Source organism: Hypanus sabinus, unplaced genomic scaffold (genome assembly GCF_030144855.1).
Source record: "Hypanus sabinus isolate sHypSab1 unplaced genomic scaffold, sHypSab1.hap1 scaffold_131, whole genome shotgun sequence".
Lineage (NCBI taxonomy): Eukaryota > Metazoa > Chordata > Chondrichthyes > Myliobatiformes > Dasyatidae > Hypanus > Hypanus sabinus.
This window is the reverse complement of record NW_026779378.1, coordinates 630,177-650,065: the sequence shown is the minus strand read 5'-3', so window position 1 is coordinate 650,065 and position 19,889 is coordinate 630,177. Positions and strand designations below refer to the sequence as shown.

Genomic DNA, 19,889 nt, shown 5'->3' with positions numbered 1-19,889 from the left:
AACTCTGAACCAATATAAAATACAGAAGAACAACAAATTCAAGCCGACAATGTCACGAGAAAGCAGAAACAATCGACCGCAGCACAGGATCCTGCAGCAGATTAACTCAGTTTCATTACTGATACAGGTGAAATCAGGTGGCCAGCATCATTCACCAAATTCTTGCTTTAAAATGCTAACCCATAAAAGGCAGTAACGTTACTATAGATAGAACCTGATCCAGTTTTCAGCGTCGGAGTCCTACAATTACATTAAGGCCGGTTCATTATTACAAATAGGGCCAATACATGGCGCCCGTCCGTCAATCACCCCTCGTACCTCATCCTCAGCACGAACGACCCGGGTCCCACCCACGGCAAATTAGTTTAAACCCTCCCGAACAGCTCTAGCATACATTGTCTAGTATACATTGTCCCAATATGAATATTCACAACTGGTCTCATCCCAAACACACTATACAGTATTTTGAAACAGTTAGGCCTTCACAGCAATATTTATGTAAGTCTCCAGAAAGCCGCAACAATAAACAGCTCTAGACTGCTCCTAAAACTCCCCGCAATTAAGAAAATAAGTGCCCTCGGCTGTGCACATGCCGCAAGTTTGACCAGCTTGAGCTGAGAAAAAACAAACTTAAATAGTCATCAGACTGAAAAGCTTCATTAGGCGTGTTGTAGACGGGGTTGGTAATGCTGATTAACTCCCACTACACAAAACATCTCTCAATGGCGTGTTTCTCACACAACCTCTGGGTTGTCTACCCCGTCTGAACAAGCCCAGCTCCTGACCTTCACATGAGGTTTAACTGCTGAGCCCGGCGGAACCATTTCTATTGACAGGATGAGGAGCAGAGGCGGCTCACCATGGCTTCGGACGGATGGGGCTTGTCAGCCGGGGTTGGCACTCATCATGTGATGGAAAATTCTGTTCTCAAACCTACAACAAAACCCAGTCCTGGAGAAAGCTTCGGTAGCAAACTACGAGGAAATGTTGTGAACAACAACTACGTGGCAACAACGTGCTCTCTGTATACTGTTGCAATAGCTTTACATATTGGCTTGTGTACCAGGGAGACAACCCGGTCGCACCGTCCATGGTTAACACTGGCCAACGGAGGGTGTGAATAATAATGCAAAACAGTAAATAAATAAATAAACAAACTAATAGATAGATAGATAGATAGATAGATAGATAGATAGATAGATAGATAGATAGATAGATAGATAGATAGATAGATAGATAGATAGATAGATAGATAGATAGGTAAATAGAGGTCGATAGGACAGAAAATTAGATAACTTGATCAATGAATACATCGCAACAATATTAGGAGACCATGACTTTCGGAGCCATTCAAACTGTGTCCATGGTTGGGGAATCTGTTCAGTTTTGCGGTGAGTGAAGTAATCCGCGTTGTTTCAGGTGCCTGAAGGTAGGAGTGAAGAACTGTTCCTAAACCTGGTCTTGCGTCTCTTTCCAATGGCATCCGGGATAAAAGGGAATCAACTGGAAGGTGGTCGCTCTTGTTTGTGCCTTCTGCTTCCTTGTGACGTCACACGTTGTAGCTGTGTCGCTAGTTTCCTGTGTTTTCACCTGTCGGGTGTGCGGGGCTTTTCCTGTGATGGGATGGGATGCATCCATTACCTTGTGCAGGTGTTTCCGTTCTGCGGTATTGGTGTTCCCTTACAGGGTCGCCATGCCACCGAATCAATACTGCACTCCGTGCTGACATTTACAGCGCAGTCCAAGACCAGATTAGCAAACCAGAATCAGAAACAGGTTTATTAATGCCTTTGTCAATGTCGGGCCTGAGAGGTTGTGCCGGAGTGTCCCGTCTTTTGTCACTGTGAATGCGGTAGTAAATTGGATGCAACGCTGGCTTACTGCAAGTGTTCCCTTTCTTGTATCCACGGACCCCTCGGTTAACCGTAGGGCTCCATGCAATAAAAATATTGGAAACCCTGTCCTAGAGGCAGAATCCTGAGGGTGGTAGTAGGTAGTGGCCTCTCTAACTGGAGGCCTGAAGTTACCGGTGTACCGCAGGGGTTGGACTGGGTCCACTGTTGTGTGTTATATAGATCAACGATCTGACCGACAGTCTGATAGGCTGAATCTGCAGAGTTGCGTGTGATCCCGATATTGGATGAGTGGTAGACAGCGAGAGTGGCTGATGGTCTTGAATACAGGTCAGTGTGTGGTGTATCACTTGGAGGACAAACCGTGGTAGGATTTACTCTGTAAAAGGGAGCGCGTTGAGTACTGCGGTGTTACAGAGGGACCTGGGAAGACTGATCCATAATCCGTTGCAACTGGCGTCGCAGGCAGATAGGGTTGTAAAGAGAACTATAGGCTCATCGGCCTTCAGACATCGGAGCAACGAGTACAGGGGTTGCGATGCTATGCTGAAGTTGTATAGTTGGTGATGCCTAATGTCGAGTATTGTATGTGTTCTGGTCACCAACCTGCATGAACAATATCAATATCTTGACTGAGTACATAGAAAAATTAGAAGGATGATGCGGGGACATGAGGAGGGGAGTTGGAGGGAAGGATTGAGTAGGTTAGGAATAGGTTCGCATTCCCCCAAGCTTTGGAGTGAGAGGGAAGGTTTTTACGAGATGTTCCAGTTGATGAAGGGTATAGGTAGCGTAAATACAATCAGGTATTTTCCACTGAGGTTTGACTAGAGTAGTGAGCTACGGGTGAAAGGTGAAATATATCTGGGCAATATGCGGCGGAACATCTTCTTGAGGCAGCGAGAGTGTGGAACGGGCTTCCAAAGGAAATGGCGGAAGCAGGACCGATTTCAACATTGAAGAGGAGATTGGATCCGACACGAATGGGAGGGTTATGGACGACATGGTCCAGGTGCAGTGTCCACGGGACTAGGGGGAGGATCAGTTCGGCGCTGGAGGATGAGCAGAAGAGCCTGTTTCAGTGCCGGACTGCTCGATGACTCTGTGACCAGATGCCACTGCGGGATGTTCCCCAGCGGGGTAAGGGTACTTCCATCAGGCCGGGTGTGGCGTGGTATCAGTGTGGGACACTAACCATTTCTCTCATAGTCTGCTGTAGGCAGAAATAATTACCTCATTTTTTTTCTGCAATTCTTGTCAGTGAATTAAGCAATGAATGAGCAAAATTACATTTTATTCCACAAAGCTACTTGGAATTAACATTTGAATTCCGCGGCTCCAGTCTTGGCCTTGAACACGCTGAGAAACTCCTGTAAAAGAATCTATGAGGAGCCTGCACGATGCTGGAGGAACAAGTCATGTAGGCAGCGTCAGTGGAGGAAAATGGACAGATGACCTTTTGGGTGGAGGCACCTTATCTTCGCTTTCATAGAATCCATAGTATGCCTGTCCTCGAGGAGGAGAGCGCTGCACACAATTAACCATTTCATTCTCATGCATACACAAAGGGGTTCGACCGTTAGTGCCAGAATGCTCCCTGACATACCATTAATCCCCTTTCCCCGGCACCCAGATATAGAAACAGCTGTAATTCCAAGCTACTGTACGGCCAAAATCTCAGTTATTGATGCTGGTTTCAGAATGTTGCTTTCTTTCGAAAGCGTCTCCCTGGATGTTCCTAATGTCCACTGGCTGAATTGACGCAGAATTTTATTCTCATGCACATAGAAAGGGGTTCGACAATTAGTCCCAGGATCCTCCCTGATTTACCATCAATCCGCTTTCCCCGGCACTCAGATATTTGCGCGGCTCTAATCTGAAGCCAGTGCACGCCCGGAAGCTCAGTTACTGATGCTGGTTCATAATGCTGCGTTCTTTCCAATGCGTCTCTCCTTGGACCGTCATTCTGTTCCTGATGTGCTGTGGCTGAAGTGACGCAACTGGCCTGTTATGTTTCATGAAATGTCAAAGAACCCCTGTCCCCTGGTTCTCCATATTTCTCTGTCTAAACACGAGAACAGCGTGTTTCAGGAACAGCTCTCTTTCTATATCCTGATACCTCGCTGTGCACGCGTATTGATGTTCCACTGCGCTGTTCACCTCTGGTTAGCACCTTAATATGTACTTTTTCTGAAATCTAACTTCGAAAATCATCTGGTGCCTCTGTAATATCGTTACTGCTACATTTGCATTAAGACCGGTGTTGATACAATATTTTCTGTTTTTCACTGTCTGGTACAGCAGCGGACAATGTCTGTAATGCTGGGGTCATTGGTTTGCATTTCGCGCCGCATATCTGCCAACATCTGTGTTTGCGACTGACTCCGGTAACAGTGCAAACAGTGAGGGTTTGCGCCAGAAATCATTCATGTTAATGACCAGTAAAAAATAAATCACCGCAAGCAAAGTGACAGTGAATCACATGAAAGGTGCGTCATCACGGGGAATTAACGAGACAGAGACTCCACTCGCAATGTGAGTGTGGAATCAGCGCTGATGAGGTGGACTCACCCACAGGATTACAGACTACTGTCGTCACCATCGATGGTCAGATAATGTCCTGTCATTACACGGAGTAGCTTGACAACATCACATTTGGTGTTGCGAGCCCAGCATCGGCCGTCTCTTGAGGCTTCATGACAGGTGTTGAGTTCAGTTGAATGAAATAAGGCATGTTATTTCCCCACTGGCATTACGGTTCGTTAGAGCAGAGATATTTTTGCTAATTAGCGGTAATTAGCACCAGTCACTGTGCAAGTTGTTTTCATTGTTGGTGACCGATTTTTCTATAAAAGTACGTCATTCTGTGCTTCAGCTACATTGAAGACGGAAACATCCAGACGCGGTGGACTCTCAACAATGTGTGATCCGTGAAGAGTTTTACTCAGTAGCCGCAAAGGAAATTTGCTCTCTGGCTTTTGTTATAACTGTTTGAGTTTATTTACTGGCTATTTACAACATTTAAGAAATTTAGAAATTGACAACATTCCAAACAGAGCAGCCTTGGATCAACAATGTTTCCAGACAGGGAGATTTGTTACACAGTCATTATAATTGTCGGTATCCCGGGTAAGTACCTTTCGATTACTGATACGGAAGCAGAGACCTCACGCCTCGCTCAGCTACTGATGAGTGAGTGAGTGTGTGTGCCTGTCTGTCAGCTGCTGATTGTGCATCGGTGAACAGTGGCAGGCATGCCACGATGTTTGTCCAAAGGAGCAAATTATAGGAGACTAGCGCGATGTGCTGGGGAATTAGCTCAAATGGTAGAGCGCTCGCTTTGCATGCGAGAGGTAGCGAGATCGATGCTCGCATTCTCCATCGACATTTTGTATTCAGAGGATTCGTCGCATCAAATCCCTGAACTTGGATTTCACAAAAGATGTGGTTGGCACAGAGCGGGCGGAAAGTGCCTCTGTCAAAGGGCAGCGAGAAAATGTCGTAGGTTTGCTGATTGAAAGCAGGTAGGAGGAAAAGCTGGCTGGCACCTGTTGTTTCAGTAATGGATGAGCTGCAGGCGACGATTCAGGCATAAATCGGGTGAGTGGTTAGAAGGACATTGCCCTGGTTACTGGGTGAAAAGAGAAAGCTGAGTAACCTTTGATTTGAACGGGCGAGGACGATCAAAGAGCTGTGTTGGAATCGCAGTGTCCCTAGAATTGTCAGAAGCGCGGTGATAGGCGTCATCCCGTGGCCTGTGGCCCCCAGTGCTGGAAGGACGAGATAGTTGCCATAGGCAGGCTTTTGCCATCGGTCGACAGATGCCAGGCTGAAATCTGCATAATGATTGTCGGTAGGAGCCAACGTGGAGAAACTTGGTGTCGCTTTTCCTTCGATAGCTCAGTTGGTAGAGCGGAGGACTGTAGAGGAAACAGAGTCATCTTTAAGTCCTGATCCTCGATGGATCAGGACTTATTTTACGGCGCCCATCATCAATTCCATACCACAGCCTCGCCATGATTGAAACTCCCCCGCGAACGTGGCATTTGTGGACAAGGAGCTGGAATTTCTTTTACACCATGTTAACATCATTTTAAAATTATGCTAAAATGTTTCGACATCTTTGGTAATATAATAATGAAATAAACTGAATTTATCTGTATTAATGAATACAAACCATAAATGTGCTAAGCACTAATCGTACAACAGTTACATTGAAAAATTTTAGCTTCAACGTATGTGCATTGTCATTGTTTGAAGTTACAACACTGTCAAAGATGGTCACAATAAAGACAGAATAGAAGTCTTACTTTTAAGAAACCACCAACGTCGTCCCGTCAGGACATTTCACTGTTGCATCCTCCCTGTCAATTGTGACTGCCTGACAGTGTCTACGTGTGTTGTGTGTTATGTTTGGTCATCGTTTGACTTGCATATTACAGATTTAAAAAACATTACATGTGCCGAGCACTTTAAGACCGGGTAACAATGTTCTGCTCAGAGCAATGGTTTGTCCCCGAAGCAGTAAAATAAAACAGAGGGAAGGTTGCTGAGGTGCAAGATCTTGGTTTCAGAATCTGACCTTGCAATCGAATAGTAACTCAGACTTTCGGAAAAAAGCGTAGATGCGCACTTCAATTACACTACCCCTCTCCTTGGAGATACCGCGCTTGGAGTTCTGTGAACAGTCTTGGTCGCCCTGTGATAGGAAAGGCAGAAGTCCGCTGAAAAGAGTGCAGTCAGTATTTACAAAGATTTGCAGGGACTCGCGGGATTGAGTTACAGGGAGAGGTTCGGCCGAGTGGCATTTTATTGCAAAAGGCAGAAATGTAGTTGGATTCCGAGCGACGTTTCCTCACATAGAAGTTGCTGTGTGCATTGAACAGCCTGACAAAGGAAATGGGCCTTACAGAGTCGTTACTAATATTTGAAGTACACATGAATAGTTTGACGAATCTGATCCAATCACGGAAAACGGTATCAGATGTCCACGTCGGTCAGTATGGAGATATTGGACCGAAGGACCCGTTTCTGTGCTCCATCATTCTTGGACTCTACTCCTCGCTGCTGCATCGGTGAACGTGAAGAGATTAATGTGAGCATGCGCTACTGTCAAACGCTTTGTGCTGCGGTCACGTGTTGAAACAAGCAAAGCATTTTTTTACTTCCACTGATAACGTCCAGCAGAGATGAAAGATGGATTTTACCTCAATCGAACAAATGATTGCTGTATTTCTACAAAAAAAAATGCTTTTGATTTTCTTTAATCTTATTTTTGGTCTTTTTTCATTCACTGCAGTTAACCTTGTGGCCATCATCATTCTCAGCCGAGGAAACTGCGGTCTCTTCAAATGTGTGACGCGGTACCTGGTGGCGATGGCTGCGGCGGATCTAATGGTGGTGATTATCGAAGTCCTGTTCTACCAGATGGGTCGAGTATACAGATTTCCTTAAAGAGTCCTGGACAACGCTCCGTTCTGCCTTGTCCACTACGCCCTGTGTCACGTGACCGTTGACTGTTCCGTGTGGTTGACTGTCGTTTTCACTTTCGATCGCTTTGTGGCCATTTGCTCCGCTAATTTTAAAACGAAATACTGCATCCCAAAAATTGCGGGTTTGGTGATTGGCGCAATATCGATCGGTTTCTGTTTAAAAAACATACCATTTTATTTCGTATACATGGAATGGGCATCGTTGTTGGTGAGGGGTCACTGGGACTGTTTCGATAGGTCCGTACTTCTTTTCTCGGGATCGTTTGAGGGGTTTTATTGGGTGGACCGTCTGTTGAATCCGCTACTTCCTTTCTTCCTCATTTTGACCCTCAATGCTCTGACGGTCAGACAGATACTGGCGGTGAGCAGAGTCCGCAGGGGGCTGAAGGGACGGGGAAATTGTGGGAAACAGCGAGATCCGGAGATGGAGAGTCGGAGACAATCCATCATTCTGCTCTTCAGCCTGTCGGCGAGTTTCTTTCTCTGTTGGGCGACAACCACTCTGGTCTTCATTTTCATGCGATGCCTCTGCACAGACCTGGAAATGTCCATTCGGTTTTTTCAGGCACAGATTTGGGGATCTGTGATTCAGAATTTCAGCAGCTGCACAAATACTTTTATCTACGGAGTAACCCAGACAAAATTTAGAGAACAACTGAAAGGTCTTCTGCTCTCGCCGGCTACTTTAGTTTTGAAATATTTTAGGTCTGTACCGCTCAGATGATAGGATCAAATAATTTACAAATTTTGAAATAAAAAAACCTGCAGTGAAAGCATATTAGTGAATTGAACTGCCTGAAAGTGTTGCTGTTCCCAGCAGTTATGCCTTTATTTCTGAGGGAAAAAAATCCAAGTATAGATTGGATTGCTTGGTAATTTCCGTCCTGTAAAATATATTTTACCTTGCACGTTATATCACCCTGATGCCCGGTATTGAAAACACAAAGATCCACCGTCGAAGTGTCCATTTTCTAAACCTTCCTAGTGACCTGGCCGTGTCTGCCAATCCCGACGTCCATTTTCTTTCCTTCTCGTTCGGCGTTTTCCCTTTATTTAAAGTTCAGGTTTCTCTCGTATACCGGTATGTTGCTGGGAGAATAATTGCCCTTTCTCTGTCTGGCTGAAGCTTTCCAGTTTCAGCAAACATCGAATCCTACAGTACAGATGCGATGTAGTTCTTCATCGGCCCAACTTGTCTCTAATCTGACAACATATCGGGACACATTTCCTATTGGCCTGAGAGTATTTTCAAACTGTAAATATAAGTTAACCTTGCTAAAGCAGGTTTGCAGCACGGCCGTTTACAGTAATGATGAGGAAAACATGGGGAAAACAAGAAACAAGTTAAAAGAATTTTCGTTTTATAATTTCAATAATGTTAAAATGTATAACTTCACAATTCACAAGAGTGGGCTCCATCATCTCCACCCCTCTGACTCTCAACACATGAGCCCCTTAGGGCTGTGTACTAAGCCCCCTCCTTTACTCCCCATATACCCATGATTGTTTCGCTACCCACTGATCTAATCTGCTAATTAAATTTGCTGACGACGCTAAATGGATTGGACTTAAACAATAACGAGGTGGCCTCCAGGGAAGAAGTCATCTCCCTGACAGTGTGGTTGCAAGGAAACTAGCTCACCCTCAATGTTGCAAAAGCAAAGAAGCTGGTTGAGGATTACAGGAGGAATGGAGGCGGGATAATCCCTGTTGACATTATTGGATCTGGGGTCGAGAGGGTTAACAGCTTTAAGTTCCTCGGCATCCACATCACCGGGGAACTCACGTGGTCTGTGCACACCAGGTGTGTTGTGAAAAAGGCACAACGGCGCTTTTTTTTTAGCTCAGACGGTTGTGGAAATTTGGTATGGGCCCCTAAATCCTAAGAAATTTCGAAAGGGGCAAAATTGAGAGCATCTTGACTGGCTGCATCACTACCTGGCATGCGAACTGTACCTCCCTTACTCGCAGGATTCTGCAGAGTGTGGTGCGGACAGCCCGGCACATCTGTAGTTGTGAACTTGGCGTGACTCAGGACATTTACAAACACAGGTGAAAAAACGCGTCCAAAGGATCATTGGGGAACAGAGGCACCCCAACCACAAACTGTTCCGGCTGCTACCATTCGGCAGCATCAAAGCCCAGACCAACAGGCTCCGGGGCAGCTTCTTCCACCAGGCCATCACACTGATTAACTCACGGTGAGTTTAGCAGTATGAAGTGAGATCTCGTGGCAAACTACCGAACATTGAAACCTCTCAATACAGAGGATTTGAAAGGACGTTTCCTACAGTGGGATAGTCTAGGACCAGAGATCAACGCCTCAGAATCGAAGGACATCCAATTAGAACACAGATGGAGAAAATTTCTTCAGCCAGAACGCAGTGAATCTGTGGAATTCTTTGGCTGTGCAGCCCAGGATATTAGTTATACTTCAGGCGCAGTTTGCACGATTAAAGACGACGAGGAGAATCCAGGAAAACAGTCTTGAAATGGATAATAAACGAGTCATAATGGAATGGCGGAGCGGTCCAGATTGGTAGAATGGCCAATGTCTGTATCGCGAATATTTTCGTGTTATTTTGCTCATCGTTGAGGAGACTGTAATAATGGATTCGAAAGTAGGAAATACGGGGCATTGCCAGCTAAGTGCGGAATGTAAATGGAAAAGCCCACATGAGGGGGCAGAAGTGGGGTCAGTAACAGAGTCTGTTGGGATTTCAACTTCTCGCAAAGGCACTGCGTGTTCCTGATCAGGTTAAATGAAATAATTCAAAATCAGAGTCATGATTTGTACCCCGTGACTGCCATTGCCACACACAAGAACGACCTTGATGAGGCTTGGAACTGTTTGGGGAATCCTGTGGAGATCACTTATGTATTAAACCTTGCTTGGGTATGTGGTGTGGTGATTCACTAGAAGAAGATTTCCCTAAAAGCAAACACGAGGAAATCTGAACTTCAAACAACAACACACACAAAATGCTGGTAGAACACAACAGGCCAGGCAGCATCTATAGGGAGAAGCGATGTCAACGTTTCGGGCCGAGACACTTCGTCAGGACTAACCGAAAGGAAAGATATTAAGAGATTTGAAACTAGTTGGGGGGAGGGGAAATGCGAAATGATCGAAGAAGACCAGAGGTGGTGGGATGAAGCTAAGAGCTGGAAAGGTGATTGGCGAAAGTGATACAGAGATGGAGAAGGGAAAGGATCATGGGACGGTCGGCCTCAGGAGAAAGGAAGGACGGGGGTAGATGGAGAACAGGTAAAGAACTAAGTATGACAGGGATGTAAGAAGGGGAGAAGGGACATTAACGGAAGTTAGACATTTTAATTACACGTCCCATTCCCATTCTGATATGTCTATCCATGGCTTCCTATATTGTCAAAATGAATCCAAACTCAGGTTGAAGGAATAATACTTTATCTACCGGCTGGGTAGCCTCCAACCTGATGGCAGGAATATTGTCTTCTCTAACTTCCGTTAATGCTCCTCCTCCCCTTCTTACCCCATCCCGGACATACTTAGTTGTTTGCCTGTTTTCCATCTCCCTCTGGTGATACCCCCTCCTTTCCTACTCCCGAGGCCTCCCGTCCCATGATCCTTTCCCTTCTCCAGCTCCGTATCAGTTTCGCCAGTCACCTTTCCAGCTTTTAGCTTCATCCCACCCCCTCCGGTCTTCCATCATTTCGCATTTCCCCCTCTCCCCCACTACTTTCAAATCTCTTTTCTTTCGGTTAGTCCTGACGAAGGGTCTCGGCCCGAACCATCGAGAGCGCTTCTCCCTATAGATGCTGCCTGGACTACTGTGTTCTACCAGTATTTTGTGTGTGTTGTTGATCCCTGTGACAAGTCACTTTCGGTGATAATTCGTACGTGGATTTGGAACGGCGACGGGTAAAATCTACGGCGACTGTTATCTCATTTTACCACCGTGGTACCTATGGAATTCAATGTAATTGCCTTCTCTCTGTATTTGCCCTGGATTACAAATATCTCTCTCCCATCCCTTATTCCGTGAATGAACTTAACTTTCACACTTTGCCATCTCAAGATTCTAAGCATTGATCCAAACAACCCCCCACCCCACCATCCAAAACCGAGCTCAATATTTTGGGAGTTCTATGTACACATACATATACACACTTATCTTGCTTAAGTTATTATATTGTAAGTAGATACGAATAAAGATAGTGGTTTTAGACAATAGACTATAGACAATAGGTGCAGAAGTAGACCATTCGGCCCCTCGATTCTGCACCGCCATTCTGAGATCATGGCTGATCATTCACTATCAATACCCAGTCGCTGCCTTGTCCTCATATCCTTTGATTCCCCTATCAATCAGATATCTATCTAGCTCCTTCTTGAAAGCATCCAGAGAATTGGCCTCCACCGTCTTCCGAGGCAGTGCATTCCACACCTCCACAACTCTGGGACAAGAAGCTCTTCCTCAACTCTGTTTTAAATAACTGACCTCTTATTCTCAATCCATGCCCTCTGGTACTGGACTCTCCCAACATCTGGAACATATTTCCTGCCTCAATCCTATCAAATCCTTTAATTATCTTAAACGTTTCAATCAGATCCCCTCTCAATCTCCTCAATTCCAGCGTGTACAAGCCCAATCTCTCCAATCTCTCTGCGTAAGACAGCCCTGCCATCTCAGGAATCACCCTAGTGAATCTACGCTGCACTTCCGCAATTGCCAGAATGTCCTTCCTTAAACCTGGAGACCAAAACTGTACACAATATTCCAGGTGTGGTCTCACCAGGGCCCTGTACAAATGCAAAAGGATATCCTTGCTCTTGTACTCAATTCCCCTTGTAACAAAGACCAAGATTCCATTTGCCCTCTTCACTGCCTGTTGCACTTGCACATTCATCTTCATTGACTGTTGAACTAGGACTCCTAGGTCTCTTTGCATTTCTCCCTTACCTAACTCTACACTGTTCGGACAATACTCTGCCCTCTTGTTCCTGCTTCCAAAGTGGATAACTTCACATTTATTCACATTGAATCGCATCTGCCAAGTATCTGCCCACTCACCCAGCCTATCCAAGTCTCCCTGTATTCTCCTAACGTCCTCTTCGCATGTCACACTGCCACCCAGTTTCGTATCGTCAGCAAACTTGCTGATATAGTTTTCAATGCCCTCATCTAAATCGTTGACATAAATCGTAAAGAGCTGTGGCCCCAATACAGAGCCCTGTGGTACCCCACTAGTCACCTCCAGCCAGTCCGAGAAACACCCATTCACAGCTACCCTTTGCTTTCTATCTGCCAACCAGTTTTCTATCCATGTTGAAACCCTGCCCTCAATGCCATGAGCTCTGATTTTACTCACCAGTCTCCTAGGTGGCACTTTATCGAATGCCTTCTGAAAATCTAGGTACACTACATCCACTGGCTTACCCTCGTCTAACATCCTTGTTACACCCTCAAAAAACTCCAACAGATTAGTCAAGCATGATTTGCCCTTGATAACATCAAAAACCTGTTCGTCAGAGTAGAAATAGGAGGATATTCCAGATGAATACGTGGCTTGAAAACTGGTGCAAGGGGGAGGGATTCAAATTTCTGGGGCATTGGAACCTGATTTGGGGGAGGTGGGACCGGTATGTCTGCGCCAGGGTTGGACTGGAACCAATGTCATAGGGGGAGCATTTGCTACTGCTGTTCACGAGGATTTAAACTAATGTGGCAGGGGTATGGGAACAAGTGCCGAGAGACAGAGGGGTGTAAAATGAGGGTAGAAGAAAAAGTAGTAAGGTGAAATGTAAAAGTGGCAGGCAGGCAAATCCAGGGCAAAAAGCAAAAAAGGCCACTTTTCAACATAATTGTATAAGGGCTAAGAGTGTTGTGAAAACAACCCTGAAGGGTTTGTGTGTGAATGTGAGGAGCATTCGGAACAGGACAGATGAATTGAATGTGCTGATAGTTATTAATGAATCTGATATAGTTGGGCTCACAGTGACATGGCTCCAGGGTGACCAAGGATGGGAGCTCAACATCCAGGGATATTCAATATTCAGGAGGGATAGACAGGAAAGAAAAGGAGGCGGGGTAGCATTGCTGGTTAGAGAGAGGATTAATGCAATATAAGGGAAGGTCATTATCCTGGATGATGTGGAATCGATATGGGTAGAGCTGCATAACACTAAGGGGTAGAATACGCTGGTGGGAGTTGTGTACAGGCCACCTAACAGTAGTAGTGAAGATGGAGATGGCATCAAACAGGAAATTAGAAATGCGTGCAATAAAGGAACAGTAGTTATAATAGGTGACTTCAATCTACATATAGATTGGGTGAACCAAATTGATAAAGGTGCTGAGGAAGAGGATTTCTTGGAATGTATGCGGGATGGTTTTCTGAACCAGCATGTCGAGGAACCAACCAGAGAGCAGGCCATTCCAGATTGGGTATTGAGCAATGAGGAAGGGTTAGTTAGCAATCTTGTCGTGCGAGGCCCCTTAGGTCTTGTCGTGCATGACCATTGTTACGAAGGATGAACAGCTTTGATGGACAGAAGGGTGCAGGGTTGCCCATGTCCCCTCCTCTGGGAAAAAATCACAAACTGTTACTGTTACCACGCTGCTCATGAGAGGGAATGAGAGAGAGACACAGATAAGAGGAAAACAATTTGGAACTTCTGCTGCTGATAACACCGGGGGAGTGAGACCATATTATGACTCCTGTAAGACTCACGGCTCCGGAAAGGGCTGTTTACTTGGTACTATTCTGTTCATTAGAATTCCTCAGTGGTCAGCCGGAGTGGGCTGGTTTGATGGGCTAAGCCATTCAAAACTGATTGACACCTGAGACCCCGTGAGAAGGGATAAAAGTGAGGTCTGGGCAGACACCCCTCAGACGCACCAAGAGACACACTAGTGAGCACTGCTTAAGTGTTGGAACTCAAGAGAAAAGTGGGGGCATCTGAGACCGAACGGAAGATCGGTCAATTTTAACTCACAGTGTTTATATCGAGGCTGGTGGGGGCTTGTGTGTGTGTGTCCACTCTTGCCTGGGTGACGAGTCAACCATAGAAGAACGGTCTAGCTAAAGGACAGAGGGATCATACCTGAATGGCCATAACAACACATCAACGGATCAAGAAAATAAAGGAAGGTTTGAATGACTGCAGCTGCCACTTCTCTCTGTCTGTCTCTCTCTCTCTCTCTCTCTCTCCCCCCCCTCTCTCTCTCTCCCTCCCCAACGATTATGACAACACATCGAACACAAGAACCAACAACTACCTCAGCCTACATGAACTGAACTGAACGTTATACTCACATATGATAATTCCTTATCCCCTCGACAACGATAGAGCTTGTTTATTATTGATTATTATTATACCCACACTTTTAGGTTTAGTATTGCTAACGTGCATTATCTGTATATTTGCATTGTTGATATTTATTCATACATTTTACTAATAAACCCTGTTTTGAAAATAGTGCCAGACTCCAACGGATACTTTTATCTTTGCTGTTAAGGCACCCAGTTACGGGGTACGTAACTCCATAATATGGTGGAATTCTTCATTCAGATGGGGAGTGACATTGTTAATTCTGAAACAAAGGTTCTGAACTTAAAGAAGGGTAACTTTGAAGGTATGAGACGTGAATTAGCTAAGATAGACTGGCAAATGATACTTAAAGGGTTGACGGTGAATATGCAATGGCAAGCATTTAAAGATCGCATGAGTGAACTACAACAATTGTTCGTCCCAGTTTGGCAAAAAAAAACAGGGAAGGTAGTCCACCCGTGGCTGACAAGGGAAATTAGGGATAGTATCAAGTCCAAAGAAGGATCATATAAATTAGCAGAAAGAAGCGGCACATCTGAGGACTGGGAGAAATTCAATGACCAGCAGAGGAGGACAAAGGGCTTAATTAGGAAAGGGAAAAAAGATTATAAGAGAAAGCTAGAAGGGAGCATAAAAAACTGTCTGTAAAAGCTTTTATAGATATGTGAAAAGAAAAAGATTGGTCAAGACAAATGTAGTTCCCTTACAGTCAGAAACAGGTGAGTTATCATATGGAACAAAGATATGGCAGACCAATTGAATAACGACTTTAGTTCTATCTTCACTAAGGAGGACATAAATAATCTTCCGGAAATAGTAGGGGACCGAGGGTCTAGTGAGATGGAGGAAGTAAGGGAAACACATGTTAGTAGGGAAGTGGTGTTAGGTAAATTGAAGGGATTAAAGGCAGATGAATCTCCAGGGCCAGATGGTCTACATCCCAGAGTGCTTAAGGAAGTAGCCCAAGAAATAGTGGATGCATTAGTGATAATTTTTCAAAACTCCTTAGATACTGGATTAGTTCCTGAAGTTTGGAGGGTGGCTAATGTAACTCCACTTTTTAAAAAAGGAGGGAGAGAAAAACCAGGGAGTTATAGACCTGTTCGTCTGATGTCGGCTTTGGGGTAATGCTAGACTCGTTTATCAAAGATGTGAAAGCAGCACATTTGGAAAAAGGTGAAATCATCAGATAAAGTCAGCATGGATTTGTGAAAGGAAAATCATGTCTGACAAATCTTACAGAATTTTTTGAAGATGTAGCTAGTAGACTGGATAAGGGAGAGCCAGTGGATGTGGTATATTTAGATTTTCAAAAGGCTTTTGACAAGGTCCCACACAGGAGATTAGTGTGCAAGCTTAAAGCACACGGTATTGGGTGTACGGTATTGATGTGGATGGAGAATTGGCTGGCAGACAGGAAGCAAACAGTGGGAGTAAGGACCTTTTACAGGATGGCAGACAGTGACTAGTGGGGTACCACAAGGCTCAGTGCTGGGACCCTCGTTGCTTACAATATATATTAATGATTTAGATGAGGGAATGAAATGCAGCATCTCCAAGTTTGTGGATGACATGAAGCTGGGCGGCGGTGTTAGCTGTGAGGAGGATGATAAGAGGTTGCAGGGTGACTTGGATAGGTTAGGTGAGTGGGCAAATTCATGGCATATGCAATATAATGTGTATAAATGTGAGGTTATCCACTTTGGTTGCAAGAACAGGAAAACAGTTTATTATCTGAACGGTGGCCGATTAGGAAAAGGGGAGGTGCAACGAAACCTGGGTGTCATTGTACACCAGTCATTGAAGGTGGGCATGCAGGTACAGCAGGTGGTGAAAAAGGCAAATGGCATGTTGGCATTCATAGCAAAAGGATCTGAGTACAGGAGCAGGGAGGTTCTACTGCAGTTGTACAAGGCCTTGGTGAGACCGCACCTAGAATATTGTGTGCAGTTTTGGTCACCTAATCTGAGGAAAGATATTTTTGCCATAGAGCGAGTACAGAGAATGTTCATCAGATTGATTCCTGGATGGCAGGACTTTCATACGAAGAAAGACTGGATCGACTAGGTCACTAGGCTAATATTCACTGGAACTTAGAAGATTGAGGGGGGATCTTATTGAAATGTATAAAATTCTAAAGGGATGTTGGGGAAGTGCTAGATGCAGGAACATTGTTTCCGATGTTAGCGAAGTCCAGAACGGTGTCATAGTTTAAGGATAAAGGGGAAGCCTTTTAGGACCCAGATGAGGAAAAACGTCTTCACATAGTTAGTGGTAAATCTGTGGAATTAACTGCCACATGAAACAGTTGAGGCTGGTTCATTGGCTATAGTTGAGGAAGTTAGATATGGCCCTTTTGTCTAAAGGGATCAGGGGGTATGGAGAGAAAGCAGGTACAGGGTTCTGAGATGGATGATCAGCCATGATCGTACTGAATGGCGGTGCAGGCTCGAAGGGCCGAAGGGCCTACTCCTACACCTATTTTCTCTGTTTCTATAACCAGACTCTAGGTTCAGTCTGTTCCTGCTGTTGCGTTTCTAAAGTGTTATTTTTCCTAACAAAATGCTAGAATCTATCCTGCCATACCCTGTGATCGGAGCGTATAACTCTTACCCCACCAGGTGCTGTATTCAACTAAACCTCTTGTCATGCCAGCTAACAAAAACTGATTCTTGGAAAACTCAGTGAGTTAGAAGGTGCAAGATAATACTTTATAATGAAGTCAAATGTTACAGGAAACTTTACTGATACACTGTACATCTTTGACTGAGTCAAAGTAAGAATGATAAAGCTCAATTGTTTAAGCACATATAGTGTACCGTTTTTTTTTTTTATTTTCGGGTGCAGTACTGCTTTGTAACCGGGAACACACACGCAGCATCCACCCAAATGTGATTTCTTAAGTTTGGCCGGGTGGGCAGGAGTGGGGGGTAAAGCTTTCAACTCCTAGTTTAAGCTGATAGCCGAAGCAAGAGTTACATAAGGTTAGATGAATAAGCGAATCGCTTCCCAAATTCACAGTAGGTGAACAGTCTCTCCCCGGTATCAAGTCAGTGATGCACATTTGGTTGATTTGGCTGAGAGAATCTCTTCCCAAAGTCCGAGCCTCTCCCCAGTGTGAATTCGCTGGTGTCTCAGTAGTTGAGACGACCAAGTGAATCCATTCCCACAGTCTGAGCAGGTGAACGGCTTCTCCCCAGTGTGAACTCTCTGATGTACCTTCAGTTGAGATGGCCAAGTGAATCGCTTCCCGCACACGGAGCAGGAGAACGGCCTCTCCCTGGTGTGAACTGCGTACCAGAGGGAAATGGAGTACATTCAAACAACTAAATATATCAGGGATGGGGTAAGAAGGGGAGGAGGGGCATTAACGGAAGTTAGAGAAGTCAATGTTCATGGCATCAGGTTGGAGGCTACCCAGCCGGCATATAAGGCGTTGTTCCTTCAAACTGAGTTTGGATTCATTTTGACAATAGAGGAGTTTATGGATAGACATATCAGAATGGGAATGAGACGTGTAATTAAAATGTCTAACTTCCGTTCATGCTCCTCCTCCCCTTCTTACCCCAATCCTGACATATTTAGTTGATTACCTGTTCTCCATCTGCCCCGCCACCTTTCTTTTTCCCGAGGCCTCCTGCCCCATGATCCTTTCCCTTCTCCAGCTCTGCATCACTTTCACCAATCACCTTTACAGCTTTTAGCTTCATCGAACCACCTCCGGTCTTCTCCTATCATTTCGCATTTCCCCCTCTCCCCACTACTTTCAAATCTCTTACTATCTTTCCTTTCGTTTAGTCCTGTCGAAGGGTCTTGGCCCGAAAAGTCGACAGAGCTTCTCCCTATAGATGCTGCCTGGCCTGCTGTGTTCCACCAGCATTTTGTGTGTGTTGTTGTTTGAATTTCAGAGGACCTCGTGTTTGTCACAGGGATATCGTCTTCAAGTGAATCACCACACCACATACCCAGGCAAGGGTTAACACAAAAGTGGTCTCCACAGGATTCAGCAAACAAAATCCACTCCTGTGGATTATTCCTGTTGACAGGCACCCATTCGGTGTGCACTGGATCGATAATCAAACCACCCTTGTGGGCACAGGAGAGTTCCAAACAGTGACCCTTGGCCATTAGTTTCCTTGTCTAAATCCTTTTGTTCTCTTTCTTTGTCTCCTTCTGACTGTGTCTGTGTCCTCGCTTAAAACTAAACAAACTGGGAGTAATGAAAACAATCTGCAAGTCAGACCGTCCCGCCTCCTTGATCTCTCTCTCTGTAAAAATCAAAAGTCAGCTGAGAAAGTCAGCGGCTGACGTCATTGTTAGTCCCCACCTCACTCAGGCTCTCTCTTAAAGTGACAGTCCACAGCAAACGAAACTTAGGGATTCATAACACATCCCCTCCCCCCAAATAATTTATTTTTGTTCTAAAAGCGAAAAGTTTTAACTGCAAGCTGCAGTATGTAAAATAATGAATGTACGGTTACCATGGAACACATTGCAGAATCGTATACAAATACCAGATTCTGCTTCACTATTAAAATTGTAAGGTCAGCATCTGGAAAGACAATCGGCAATGATATTGTCCGTGCTTTTCATATGCATTATCACAATACCATATTCTTGTAAAATCAGACACTAGTTTAACAATCATCTGGTTTTGCCCTTCACCTGAATCAAAAACACCAACATATTATGCTCAGTATAAACTACCAGAGGTTTCTTCTCAGGACAAACATCGACATCAAAATGCCCCTAAGTCAAGGTGAGTGACAACAACTCTTTATCTAAGAACCATAGAACATTACAGCACAGAAACAGGCCTTTTGGCCCTTCGTGGCTGTGCCGAACCATTTCTCTGCCTAATCCCACTGACCTGAACCTGGGCCATATCAACCCAAACCCCTCTCATCCATATATCTGTCCAAGTGTTTCTTATATGTCAAAAGTGAGCCCGCTAAGGTGGAATAATTTATTTGCTGCTCGTTGAATTTTCGCGAAAAGTAAGCTACAGGATGTTCAACATCTTCATCATCTTTCTGTAATAACACTGTCCCGGCAGCTTCATCACTGGCATCCACAGCTATAGAAAACGGCTTTGTAAAGTCAGGTGCCCTGAGCACAGATTGATGACATAAAAATGGCTTTCAATCGATCAAATGCCTCCTGACAAGGCTCGGTCTAAGCAAACTTTCACCCTTCTTCAGGAGATTAGTCAGAGGAAGGGCGATATCA

General features: G+C 44.9%; 2 protein-coding genes and 1 non-coding gene across 3 annotated transcripts in view; 2 read left to right on the top strand and 1 right to left on the bottom strand.

Moving 5' to 3' along the window:
- LOC132386791 (gastrula zinc finger protein XlCGF8.2DB-like) overlaps positions 1–19,889 on the top strand; it is a 142,462-nt gene that overhangs the window by 30,992 nt on the left and 91,581 nt on the right. The gene's annotated exons all lie outside the window — the stretch shown is intronic.
- On the top strand, positions 5,162–5,234 carry trnaa-ugc (transfer RNA alanine (anticodon UGC)). The gene has a single exon. It is a non-coding gene; the product is annotated as a tRNA-Ala (tRNA).
- Positions 17,551–18,212, bottom strand: LOC132386792 (zinc finger protein 664-like). The gene has a single exon (XM_059959137.1). The coding sequence runs from the start codon at positions 17,976–17,978 to the stop codon at positions 17,706–17,708; it is 273 nt and encodes a 90-aa protein (XP_059815120.1). The 5' UTR covers positions 17,979–18,212; the 3' UTR covers positions 17,551–17,705.

Bases quoted from the DNA above. Each gene is read 5' to 3' on its own strand.
- LOC132386792 (XM_059959137.1), bottom strand. From the start codon at position 17,978: ATGTACTCCATTTCCCTCTGGTACGCAGTTCACACCAGGGAGAGGCCG.